Below are 14,393 nucleotides of genomic sequence, written 5' to 3'. Positions count from 1 at the left end.
TTTCTATTTTCCTTCAAATGTGTTCAGATGAAGAAAGAAAGTCATACACACCTGGGATATCATAAGGGTAAGTAGATGATGGGAGAACTATCCCTTTAAGGAAAATCCCTTTGGACAATTGATCTTAATGCAAAACTCCTTTTTATGTGTGTTTACATGTGAATGTGTTTTTTGATCTCAGGAGTGCGTATGTTACGTCAAGACCCTGTGGAGTGTCTCTTCTCATTCATCTGTAGCTCTAATAATCACATCTCGCGGATTCAGGGCATGATCGACAGACTGTGTCAGACACTGGGGACCCCCCTCTGCAAGCTTGATGATGTGGCTTATCATGATTTCCCCTCTTTACACGTTCTATCAGGTATTTTAGCACATACAGTACTACAGATGTTACGCAGTATTTATTCTTGCATATATATATACTACTACAGCTCTCCATTTATCAGTGCTCCAATAATTACAGCATAATATACAGTCAGCCAGTTATCGCAAAATAAACTTAGTGTAACATGGTTAGGTGTTGTATCACCCTGAAGAGGTTTATTTTGTGATAACATTATTAATGTCAATAAACAACATCCTGCTTATTACATGGCTACTTACTAAATAAATAAAGAAATTGAATGTTGCAATTGACCAATCATAATCAAGCACTGAAAACGTTCATTTTCAATTTTCGTAATTTGTTTGTGTATGTGGCAGACACTACTGTAGAGATGCGTTTGCGTGATTTAGGTTTCGGCTACCGTGCAAGTTTCCTGCAGCAGAGCGCTCAAATCATTGTAAACTCTCACGGACCTGACTGGTTCCAGTCGCTCCGCAGCGCCCCCTACCTGCATGCCAGAGATACACTCAGAGCACTACCTGGAGTTGGTCTTAAGGTAACTGTTTATTCAGTCAGCGTTTTCAGTCAGACCAAAACACACTCTGTCTGCGCAAGTACATGCAAACAATTCTAGCAACACAATCATAAAGCAATGCAAATACGCATTTTATTTCCAGCGATGCTTTAAAGGGGCACTCTAGCAACAATTAGCGTAAACTGTTGTCTTGTTCTATGGTCAGTTTTCTCCTTTAGGTTAACTTATGTCATGGTGGCGCAACAATTTTAACAAAATCTTGCTGTGCAAGTTAGTTAACGTTAGTTTAACAGTCAACATGTTTACCTGAATAATAACCAGTGTTAAGGAGTAATTGACTAAAAGTAGCAACGCTACTTAACTACATTTTTCAGTAGAGTGTCAGTAGTCTTCAGTAGCTTTTCCAGTATCAATCTACATTTTCCAATGAGTAGTGCTGTAGTGTCACAAAACCCTACACTTGTCATATTGTATTGTGTACACAGAAATGGAGCCAAGGGAGTAATTAAACACACTAAACCATCCTCTCTCTGTCATGTAGCACTTGGAAATCCTGATCATTTAAGTGAATGATTTTTTTCGGATGGTTCATGTAAATGAACTAGTTTGCATAAATGATTCACTGATTCACTTGAGCTCCGCACAGTCTTAAAGGGACTTTACCTTCTTTTTCTGAAGCGAAACAAATTCACCGACCACTTTATTAGGTACACCTGTACACCTACATATTCATGCGATTATCTAATCAGCCAGTCATGTGGCAGCAGTGCAATGCAGAAAATCATGCAGGAGGTCAGGAGCTTCAGTTACTGTTCACATCAACCATCAGAATGGCAAAAAATTTGATTTCAGTGATTTCAACCGTGGCATAAATTCTGGTGCCGAACGGGCTAGTTTGAGTATTTCTGTAACTGCTGATCTCCTGGGATTTTCATGCACAACAGTCTCTAGAGTTTACTCGGACAAACAAAAACATCCAGTGAGCAGCAGTTCTGTGGACAGAAATGCCTTGTTGATGAGAGAGGTCAATGGAGAATGGCCTGGGTTACATTTCCCAAAAGCATTGTAAGCTTAAGTAGATTGTAGAAGCCATTGGTTCCAGTGGTCTCTACGATTAACTTAAGCTTGCAATGCTTTTGGGAAATGCAGCCCAGGCAGGTTTGAGCTGACAGAAAGGCTACGGTTACTCAGATAACCCCTCTGCACAATTGTAGTGAGCAGATTAGCATCTCATAATGCACAACTTGTCAAACCTTGGGGCGAATGGGCTACAACAGTAGAAGACCACGTCGGGTTCCACTTCTGTCCTTCAAGAACAGAAAGCTGAGGCTGCAGTGGGCATAGGCTCACCAAAACTGGACAGGTAAAGACTGAAACAACATAGCCTGGTTCGATGAACTACTCACTACAATTGAGCAAGTAGTTGCTCACTGCAAAGGAGTTATCTGAATTACCATAGTCTTTCTGTTAGCTCGAACCAGTCTGGCCATTCTCTGTTGACCTCTCTCAACAAGGTGTTTCTATCCGTAGAACTGTCGCTCATTGGATGTTTTTTGTTTTTAGCACCATTCTGAGTAAACTCTAGAGACTGTTGTGTGTGAAACAGATCAGCAGTTACAGCAGATCAGCAGTTACAGAAATACTCAAACCAACCCGACCGGTACCAAAAATCATGCCACAGTCAATCACTGAGATCACAATTTTCCCCATTCTGATGGTTGATGTGAACATTAACATTTTTATTGATTCATAAGTTAACACAAAGAAAAAAACACAACATATATAATGAATCAATCACTTTTAATATTAAACCCCCACTATAACCCCTCCCCCTACCAATCTCCCACCCCACCCTGACCCCCCACGAACACCCCTGTGGTTAATAGAATATAGACACACACATAAAAAAACCACAAAACTAAAACAACAAAAAAAGGAAATACAATAATTAAGTATAATTAAAAACTAAACTCTAAATTGCTCTCTCCACCGCCCCTCCTCAAGAGTCCCCCAAAAACACTAAATAATTGCCCCATTTCTTATTTGCTCGACCTCTCCTCAAAAGCAGCTACCCTCCCCGTCTCCGCAAACCACACTGGGAACGAGGGTGCTCCATCTGACTTCCATCCCCTTATAATAACCTGCCTACCAATCATCACACTGGTCAAAACCCAATTTTTTATATACTTATCCTCCAAATATATGACCTCCCCATCTCCCAAAATACAGAGTCTGGGCAGAAAGAGACTTGAGTGCTCAACACATAACATACAAAACTTTGCACCTTCAACCAAAATTCTTGGATCTTTCGACACCCCCAAAAAACATGGGTTGTGTCTCCATCTTCTGAATGGCATCGCCAGCAGGTGGGTGTGTCTTTAAGACCAAGCCTATACAATTTAGAAGGGGTCCAATAAAATCTATGTAAAATCTTAAATTGCATAAGGCGCACCCTTGCATCTCTAGATGCAGACTTGACGTTTTTTAGAATCCTAGCCCACACCCCCTCATCCAATAACAAGTATAAATCTTCCTCCCATAATCTTTTGAGAGAATTTAAAGCTCCGTCCCCCCAGACTCTGAATTAGCAAGGAGCAATACACTGATGCCTCCATGACCTTTCTCATAAGCAGTAATCAGCACTCCCAGAGTATCTGCTGCTTTAGGGGGGTGTATGCTACTCCCAAAAACAGTGCCGAGCAGGTGGCTTATTAATACATAGTTTAGGGTTCAGCCATATGCTCGAGGCAACGTTTAAAAAAATATCCGAGTTAAACACTCTGGACACTTTTGTCCATATCCAGTGCAAATGTGAGATAACGGGGTGTGACTTAACTTCTCCAATTAGTTTGATAGAAGGGCTTTGCAGTGGCGAGATGGGGCAAGAACTTCCTTTTCAATACAAAATCAGGGAGGGGCTCTCTCAGGTGGAAGCGACCAATGAGCCAAATGTCTGAGACCGAATGCATGATAATAAAACAAAATCTTGTGTAGGCCTAACCCACCTTTTTCAATCGGCCTATGTAACTTATTGAAATGTAACCTGGGACAGTTACCATTCCAAATGAAGGACTTCGCTATCAAATTGCTTGAAATAAGAGAGGGGGAAATCTACAGGGAGAGATTGTAACAGGTAGTTACATTTTGGAATACAATTAATTTTAATATCATTAACTTTCCCAATCATAGTTAAATGTAATGAAGCCTACCTGCCCACATCGCTCAAACCTTTTTATTAAGGGATCAAAATTAACTCTGACTAAATCAGGCAAATCTGGGAATAAAATGCCAAAATACTTAATGCCCTGTTTGGGACACTGGATGGCGCCTGGCTGAAAAGCCGTTACTGGGCAGTACGCTGTCAGAGGCAAAGCTTTGAATTTAGACCAATTAACTCTGTATCCCGAGAACTTAGATAAGGAATGGGGGGCCTGGGTAGCTCAGTGGTAAAGACGCTGGCTACCACCCCTGGAGTTCGCTAGTTCGAATCCCAGGGCGTGCTGATTGACTCCAGCTGGGTCTTCTAAGCAACCAAATTGGCCCGGTTGCTAGGGAGGGTAGAGTCACATGGGGTAACCTCCTCGTGGTCGCTATAATGTGGTTCGGTCTCGGTGGGGCACGTGGCGAGTTGAGCATGGTTGCCACGGTGGATGGCGTGAAGCCTCCACACGCGCTATGTCTCTGTGGCAATGTGCTCAACAAGCCATGTGATAAGATGTGCGGGTTGACGGTCTCAGACGTGGAGGCAACTGGGATTCGTCCTCTGCCACCCGGACTGAGGCGAATCACTACGTGACCACGATGACTTAAAAAAGCACATTGGGAATTGGGCATTCCAAATTGGGAGAAAAAGGAAAAAAAATAAAAAATAATAACAATTTTGAAAAGGAATGAAGAATTCTATGGAGGCAAGGCATAGATCTAGTGGGGTCGGAGACAAATAATAAAATATCTGCGTAAAGCAAAAGCTTATGCGCCACACCCTCCACCACCACCCCTAGAAAATCATCTTCCCTTCTTATCATGGCTGCTAATGGGTCCAGGGCAAGAACAATAATGGGGAAAGAGGACAACCCTGCCAGGTGCCCTTATCCAGAGAAAAGTAATCTGAAATTAATCCATTCGTTTGTACCGCCGCCACCGGGTGTCTATAAAGTAACTTAATCCATCCAATAAAAGTATTCCCGAACCCATATATTCCCAAAATCTTAAAAAGATAATCCCATTCTACCATATCAAATGCCTTTTCAGCGTCAAGTGAGATGGCAGCGACCAGAGTCTGATCATTCGTCACTGACCACGTAATATTTATGAGACGCCTAATGTTATCAGAAGAGCTGCGGCCCCGAATAAACCCCACCTGGTCTGTATGTATGAGATGTCATAACTTAGTCGGTAAGCCAAAATTTTTGACAATATTTTAACGTCTAGCTGGATCAGGGAAATTAGATGGTAACTCTTATACTCGCTTGGATCTTGGATCTGGCTTGTGTCATGGTTGGCAGAAGCTTTCCATTCTTTAATGATTCTGTATAAACTTCTAACAAAATTGGAGCCAGTTCTGTAGCACAAGATCTAAAAAACTCGGCGGCAAATCCATCTGGCCCTGGAGCCTTGCATGTAGGCTGGGCCTTAATTACCTCGTCAAGCTCCTCCAAGGTTATCTCAGAATCAAGAGAATTTTTTTGCTCCGTTGTTTCTAATATCTTCATCAGTAGACGAAGACGTGAAACTATAGAGATCAAGATAGAGTTCTTTAAAAGCATTATTAATATCAATAGCTGAGGTAAATATTTCACCACCAGCAGATTTCACTGAGGGAATGGTAGAAAAAGACACTCTCTGTTTTATATATCTAGCCAAAAGCTTCCCTTCTTTGTCCCCCTACTCAAAATATGACTGTCTTGCCCTGAATAGCCAAAACTCCACCTTCCGTGACAAAATAGTATTATATCTGTATTTCAATCGGGTCAATTCTCTGAGGCCTTCGGACAACATTCGGCGCTTCAGCTCTGCTTCAGCAGTTTTAATATTCCCTTCAAACTCCACGAGTTCTCGTACCCTGGATTTTTTGATGAATGAGGAATACTGTATGATCCGGCCCCTAAGAACCGCCTTAATTGCCTCCCAAGCCATGACCACAGAGGATACTGAGGACCAATTGGTCTCCATATAAACATTGATTTCAGCCTTTAACATTTGATGAAATTCAGGATTTTGCAAAAGGGATACATTAAAGCGCCAACTATATGATTTCATTTTCTCCATCAGTGGCAACACCTCTAAACTAACCAGGGCATGATCTGAGACTAAAATGTTTCCAATTGAGCAATCCACAACAAATGAAATGAGGGACTTAGATATATAATATAATATAATATAATATAATATAATATTATATATATATATATATATATATATATATATATATATATATATATATAAATCTATTCTAGAATAAATCTTATGGACTGATGGAAAAAAAAAAAAATAATAGTCCCTACCAGATGGGTTCAAAAGTCTCCAAATATATGTAAGACCAGGATTTTTACACATCCTGTGAAGTGTCACTGTTGCTCTAGGGGGCTTACACACTTTTGCTTCACTATGATCAAGGACAGAGTCCATCAAAAGATTAAAGTCTCATCCCAATATTATATCATGAGGTTGCAAGTCAGCTGCTTGCAACATCCCTTCAAGATCTATAAAAAAGCCCTGATCATCAGCCTTAGGTGTGTAAATATTAGCCAAAATCAACCTTTGCCCCTGAATTTCTGCTAAAACAATAATGACTCTTCCTAATTTATCTTTAATCTGTTTGATACATTTGAATTGTAGATGTTTATTTATCAGTATAATAACCAATTTCCAAATTTTTCAGCTTCCTGCAGGGAAAGATGCATTTCTTGAAGAAACACTATTTCATATTTCTTACGCTTAAGAAAAGAAATAACCTTCCTTCTTTTTATGGGGTGCCCCAACCCATTCACATTCCACGTGGAGAGATAATCCACTCATATTAACATCTGACATTTTGACATATTAGAAAATATAGATTGTGTGTCAAAAACAAGATTATAGAGACCACATTCCCCATTAGTGCAACAATCAAACCCTGAACTTCCCTCAGAACCAAACAAACAGAAAAGTCCATGTACGCCTACGAGAGCCCCCATGACGACTTTGCCGTCGGATTGCTCAAGTCCGGTGCTTCTGTACAAATTTTGTGAGGCAAAATTACATAACAGAAAATCTATAAAACAAACTCCAGCCAGTAGGCAGAATAAACACAAAGAACGTGTAGATTCATTCACAGAACTGTCTCGAAGGTGTGTTCCTCCACAAAACAAGCTCTAGTCTCTAGCGGAACCAGCATATATATATATATATATATATATATATATATATATATATATATATATATAGCCGTACAGTTTCCTCAGACAAACAAACGAATGTTCAGTGAGCCGGCTGGTCATGAGTGCAGCAGATGATGTAATCCTCCCACTGTCCTAGAAAAATACTCCACAAAACAAACTCCAGCCAATAGGAGGCATAAGCACAAAGAATGTGCAGATTCATCCACAACTGTCGCAAAGGAGTATTATTCCACAAAACAAACTCCAGCCGCTAGGCATAACCAGCACAAAAAGAAACAGAACAGACATCCCGGTTCCTCAGATGTTCAAGAGTGTATTGTGCAAGTCTATTTCACTCAGAGGCCACATAAGAAACACACCATGACTTCCTCAGTCCATTGATTTCATGACAGACATCGCTTGTAGGCATGTAGATATGTTGCAGCCATACTTAGTATCCATTCTCAATCTGGCCGGGAACTTCAGTGTAAAAGCGATCTTCTGTCAATGCAAAAGTTTCTTGAAGGAATGTTATTCCACAAAACAAACTCCAGCCGCTAGGCGGAACAGCACAAAAAGAAACAAAAATTGCACCCAGCTTCCTCAGACAGCCAAGAGTAAGTACAGTGAGTCAATCCACTCACATGAGAAACACCAAATGGTTTACTCACCAATTGTTTCTATGAAAGACAAGGCTTGCCTGGGACATGTAAATACTTTGCGGCCATCCTTAGTATCTATTCTCAGCTTGGCCGGGAACATCAGAGCAAAAGCGATCTCCTTTGAAGTAAGAGTTTCTTGCATTCCTTGAATCGATCACGTTTCTCTCTTGTCGAATTTGCAAAGTCTGGGAACAATAAAATGTTGTGATTCTTCCAAGAAAGCTTTCCTTTGCTCCTCACCTCGCGCAACACAAGATCTTTATCGGATGATCTCAGAAATTTGGCCAGAATTGTTCGGGGCCTGTCTCCCTCAGTGGATCTGCGAGCCGGGTCTCTGTGAGCTCGCTTGATTTCCAGCTTATGGCCTGTTATGTCGAGCAGACTTGGGAAAAGCTCATCTAGGAATTTCACCATATCTCGGCCTTCCAACAATTCATACATTATTTCGCTTACTTCGGTTCTCCAAGTCTTACATTTTTTCAAAAACGCATTCAAAATCTATCTTGGTCATTAGCGGATTAGCGGCTAATTCTCTCTCCGATGACTCCAGATAATCGATCCATTTCTTGATGTCCGACACTCTTGTAACCAACTCAGAAAATTTTGTTTCCATCGCCGTAATCGATCGATGTATTACAGCAAGTTCCTCTAAGTCAGCAACAACTTTCGTCAGCATCATAAACATGTTGGACAGTTGATGCTAGATTTCTCCCAGCGCACTGTCCAAACCGAGTCCCTGGTCTGCAGGCCCGTCAGAGGTTTCAGCTTGAGCACGTAAGTGTCTTTTTATATCTCCAGAGCCCGAGGATTTTGACTTCTTTGCCATGTTGATTTCAAAGAACATATATGTAGCAGGATGTATCGAATCTCACCGGATTATGACACAAAAATATTTCAAAACTAGCAAAGTGCGCAGAGCTCGCCGTTTACACGTCTGCTCCTCGCATGGCGTCACTGGAACTCCATTTATTAGTGGATATTAAGAATACATTTATGATCAATTTAATGTTGTTATTAGGGGTGTGAATCTTCACTGGTCTCACGATTCAATTCGATTACGATTGTCATGTCTTCGATTCGACATCATGATGCATCACGATGCGTTGCATCCTCAATTTTCAATATTACTGCACATGGCTACATTTACGTCAATGAATACAAGCAGTCAGATATATGAACTCCCTTTTTATTTTATCTGCTCCAAGAAGGTACACTTCCTGAACGTAGCACACATCAAACAAAACTTAAGTCTGAACACAGCAGACAACAAAAGCGCATATAGTGCAGTGTACTTCATAAAATATTTAAATGTTAACAAATGTATAAACATTAAATTAAATTATAAACTAAAATAAATAGTAGAGGCCGAGCTTGCTTATTGTGTGAATATGGTCAATCTTCAAAAATAAAACATTCTGCAGTGCTCTAATATTCAAAATAAAAGCAAATAACAAATATAAAATAACAGCACAGGGCACTTCCTGAATGTGCCAAACATCACAAACATGAGTCACTGCTCAGCATTTGGGAATTTATAGGTTTTTCTGTAAGAAAACTAATTGATCCACATGCTCTGGTTTGAGAGTGCTTCTTTTAGCAGTGACCACATCTCCTGCAGTGGAGAAAACCCGCTCTGCAGACACGCTTGTGCCTGGGATACACAAGTATCGTTTTGACAGCCTAGAGAGAAGGGGAAATGTGACCTCATGGACCCGCCACCAGTTCAAAGGGTCCTCAGTGAGAGGCAGAGATGGGGCTTTACAGTATGTCTCTGTAAGACTTCTTAGTTAAAGGAGGAGGCGAGAAGCAGATTTTCTGGTTCAGGTAAGCATTTTATTCTCACCACTGCAGCAAATGCACTCTTTCAGGGCTCTCAGCGTGTTCAACAACTCAGTCTAAACATAAACAACAACTTCAGAAAAATAAACTCTCATCTTTACGATAATAAGCTCTTGGCTTCACAATCAGGTCTCTAGTGCCCAGGTACTCTCTCTTCTCTGAGTGCTGCGTGGCCCTCTTTATGCCGCTCTCCCCGTGCTCACTGAAATTAGAGAGAGGTGTTAGACATAATTTGGCTCAGGTGTAAGCGCCCTTACCGCTTTCTCTCTCCGGAGAGATGCTTGACCACGCCCCCGCTGCCACAGTCTCCATTTTCTCCTCAGCCCTGGCATAGGGGGTCTTGGGTTCTACTGTACCTTCAGTGTCAGTTAAAGACTGTTCCAGCAAACTCATGAGCAGCGATGAGGCCTTTCATTTGGGAGCAGAGGGGCTGTCCTCCATGGGTGTTTCTTCTTCCAGAGTTCCTGTTCCTCCAGGCACTTCAAACACTTTTGTCCTCCTAGGTGTACACTGATTCTGTGTTTGAACAAAATAATAGAAAAAAGCATTAAACTAGCAGACTAGCAGAGTGTACTCCGTCAATGCAACAGCTCACATATATTAGGATAACTGTTTCTTCTCTGCCTCACTGCCGTACCTCTTCAGGAGATCTGTTTTGATTGCATTCTTGATCTCGTGGATCATGGGTGAGTCTCCGATGGTGTCTGACACATTCTGGAGAAGTTGCGCATTTAGAGGAGCAATGAGAGACACTGTTGGACTGCGCTCTTCTGACATCAGTGTGGTCACATCCTTCATAGGCTTTAATGCCCTCACAGCGTCCTCTGCATTTGTCACATCTGTTTCAGTGAGAGTGCACAGGTCTGACTCTCCTTTTCTGACTTCTGGAAACGGCAAGGTGGCACAGATTGCAGGTTGGTGTCCCAAGAACCTCTCGAACATGACGTATGCGCTGTTCCACCTTGTTGCAACATCAGTTATCAGCTTATGATTTTTCAGGCCTAGACATTGCTGTTTCACTTTCAGACAGTGGCTCGATGCGGTGGAAGAATGTTGATATTCGTCTGACTCTGCCCAGAAGCCTGGAGAGCGTGGCCACTTTAAGTGCCCGCTGGGACGCGAGATTCAGCATATGCGCGAAGCATTTTACATGAGGGAATTTTCCTACTTGAGCTGCAACGATCATGTTCGACGCATTGTCTGTCACAAGCACTACATCTTTATCTGATAGCTGCCATTCCTCCATGACATGAGACAGTAGCTCTGCCAGATGAACACCCGTGTGAGACTCATAAATGGTTCTCGTTTGCAGCACGTGACAAAATCTGCCAGTCCAAGCTAACGTAATGTGCCGTTATTATTACATAAGACTCTGTCGTGACTGAAGTCCAGGAATCACGTTATTGCTACTCAATTATCTTGGCTTATTGACGCCATTACCTGGGCTTTGGTTTCGTGGTAGAGTTCAGGTATAACCTTTTCTGTAAAGTGGCTGCATGACTGGAGCTTATGTCGCGGCTCCAGCATCTTCAACAGGTGGCGAAACCCGGGGTTGTCCACCACAGTATAAGGCCGTATATCCTTCGCTATGAAAGGTGCCACAGATCTGGTTATTATCTTCCCTTTCCCCGAGTTGGGCGGCAAAGTTGATATCGTTTGATCTATTTTTGGCTGAGCTGGGTCTGCCTTGGCACTGGCAGGTGATAGCATCTCCAGGTGAAAACGGCTAACGTGGTTTTTTAAGTTAGTGGTATTCCCTACATTTTTTATTCGTGTGTGACAGGCTTTACACACAGCGTGTGTCTTGTCCAGTTCGTGCTTACCAGTTTGTTCATAAAAGCCGAAATATGCCCAGACGTCGGCTTTTAAAATAGTGGGTGCATTTTTTATTACTCGCCTCCCTCCGCCATTTTACGCTAGCGCGTATATGACGAATGACGTCAGAGAAACGTCAGTAGGCTATAATCGATTATGGTCTATTACTGCATCGATGCAGAATCGTCCACGTCCGCAATGCGATGCATCGTAGAAACGATTAATTTCAACACCCCTAGTTGTCACCCTATTTTTTTTTAACTAACAAAAATTAACCATGGTTGTATTGCCTATAGTAGTATTGTACTAACCACTGGGGGTTACTACAATATAGCACATTTTATGGTTTTACTATACATATTATAGTTAAACTATGGTTACTGTATGAAAACCATGAATATTTTTCATAAGGGAATGTTACCCTAATTAAATATATAACAAAAATAATATCAGGTGATATTATTAAATTCCACTGGAGTTGTACGGATTACTTCTATGCTGCCTTTGTGCTTTTTGGAGCTTCAAAGTTTTGGTCACCACTCACTTTTATGGACCTACAGAGCTGAGACATTCTTCTAAAAGTCTTTGTTTGTGTTCTGCAAAAGAAAGTCATACACATCTGGGACAGCATACATGTTTTTACTAAGCATTCACATCTTTGTTTGCATTCTTGCGTAGAGTATGTTTATGGCCTTAGAGTGATCGTTCTAGCTGTGAGTTTGCAGTATACAGTTGTTATATGTTACCTATGTGAAATGCACTGTTTGTTTGCTGGGGATCAGGTGGCCGACTGTGTATGTTTGATGTCACTGGACAAGTCTGAGGCTGTTCCTGTGGATACACACGTGTGGCAGATCGCCAAGCGTGACTACAGCTGTGCTGCCGGTAGCAGCCAAAAAACCCTGACAGATAAAGTCTACAAAGATATCGGTTAGTGCACAAACCATATACTGAATTACCCATAGCTCATCCTGTCTTATTAGTGATGTTTTCAAAGGCAAACTTCACTGTTTCTATGCCTCATACTTGGGGTTAAAGATTTGAACAAAACCTAATCTCTGAGTATTCAACTTTGGCACATAACTTCGGGACTGTTGCCGTCTGAGTGTAAGTGCCACTCAGTTTTTCTTTAAAAAATTTAAAAATCAGTTTTACTCCTCTTTTTGCAGGTGATTTCTTCAGAAAACTCTGGGGACCTTACGCTGGCTGGGCTCATTCTGTGAGTATTACTGCACAGCATTCATTGAATATTATTATTATTTTCCGTATTGATAATCTTATTGATGTCTCTGTGTCTCAGGTACTGTTCTGTGCTGATCTAAAGAGATTTCAGAAGCTGAAAGAAGGCATTCCTTTACTGAAAGTCGAGAAGAGGTGAAGAACAAGATAAAAATAAAAAAGGAAAAAGATGACAGAATGAAGAAAAACAGGAAAAGAGGGAAAACAGCAAGCATCAGAGAACATAACTCTGGCTTTGATAATGTCCATCACTAAACCACTCACACTTCAGCCAGATACACAATAAAACTGTAAAAGATAATTTGTGTTGTTTTCCAGTAGAAAAATCTAATCATCTGTAAACAAAATATATTTACAAGTAAATGATAAAACATGATGCAACAAAAATTGATTGAGAAAATTGTTTGTAGTGTGTGCTCTTTTTTTTTTTTTTTTTTTTTATATATAAATTGTGGATGAATTTGTTGAATATAAATCAGAATTTGAAATGTTTCCATTTTTCAGTAATTTTAAAGAAAAGAATATTGTGCGCGTGTGTGCGTGCATGCATACATATACAGTATGTGCTCAAATGTGTATCTTGAACAGTGTTTATCACTAAAAAGCTCTTTTTTTTAATGTTTAGCATTTGAGAAATGTATTGAATTAAAATTTTTTTGCAATCTTTGCAGAACCATATTTCATATTGTAAGTACAATTTTAATCAATGGTATATTGTATAATTTCCCTATTAAAGGAATGGTTCACCCAAAAAAAAAAAAAATTCTGTCATTTATTTACTTAACCACATGTTGTTCCAAACCCACATGACTTTCTTCCATGGAACACAAAAGTAGATGTTTTTATAAATGTTCACACTGCTCTTTTCCATACAGTGAAAGTATACAGTGACCAGTGGCAGTGCCCCCCAAAAGAAAACAGAATTACAACATCTATATATACATAAGTATTGTCCATGTTGTTTGTGAGATACAGTATATCACACAATATGTGTTTGTGAGATATGTCCTGAAGTCGAACAAACTGAAATGTAAGTCATCATTATTCAATGAAAATCTTACACCCTACAAAAGTTCTCAGTGGTCACTGAATGCTTTCATAGTATGAAAAGAGCTGCATGAACATTCTTCAAAATATATCCTTTTGTGTTCCACAGAAGAAGGTCATATAGGTTTGGAATGAAATGGGTGAGTAAATGATTATTAATTTTTGGTTGAACTATTCTTTCAAAATACAGCTTACACACTTTGCTTAAATAGAAGAAATTCACTTCACTGATCATAGCTGAGTCATAGCTCCTTATATAAGAATTGTCTACTGTTTAATTATTAAAGCTGATGTAACTTTTCAGTGTTAATACTTCTATCTGTGCTTAATATTCAGAGACACTATAAGTAAGCCATTCATAGGTTAATTTTCTTAAAAAACTGTAAACACTGTCTCTGTGGTGCTGTAAAATGTCCTGTGTTTGTTTTGAGCGACCCGTTTAGGCCCGCCCAAACAACATTACTTAACAAATGGTGAGTTGGAGGTGGGACTATATCTTTGTTTGATCAACTGCAGATGAGAGGCATATTTTGAAAGCTGTTTTGAAATTTGTTTTTATTTTTGCAATTCCA

At 40.4% G+C, this 14,393-nt stretch overlaps 1 protein-coding gene across 1 annotated transcript in view; it reads left to right on the top strand.

Moving 5' to 3' along the window:
• Positions 1–13,537, top strand: part of ogg1 (8-oxoguanine DNA glycosylase) — a 29,464-nt gene extending 15,927 nt beyond the window's left edge. The window contains 6 exon segments of the mRNA XM_051670174.1: positions 182–361; positions 703–881; positions 12,318–12,465; positions 12,705–12,754; positions 12,836–12,878; positions 12,881–13,537. Coding sequence (XP_051526134.1) covers positions 182–361; positions 703–881; positions 12,318–12,465; positions 12,705–12,754; positions 12,836–12,878; positions 12,881–13,029 — 749 coding nt within the window. The 3' untranslated portion in view covers positions 13,030–13,537.
• Positions 13,538–14,393: the final 856 nt, after the last annotated feature.

The sequence above is a fragment of the Myxocyprinus asiaticus genome, chromosome 33 (genome assembly GCF_019703515.2).
Source record: "Myxocyprinus asiaticus isolate MX2 ecotype Aquarium Trade chromosome 33, UBuf_Myxa_2, whole genome shotgun sequence".
Taxonomy (NCBI): domain Eukaryota; kingdom Metazoa; phylum Chordata; class Actinopteri; order Cypriniformes; family Catostomidae; genus Myxocyprinus; species Myxocyprinus asiaticus.
Note: the sequence above shows the minus strand (reverse complement) of the source record. Positions and strands in the feature narration are given on the sequence as shown.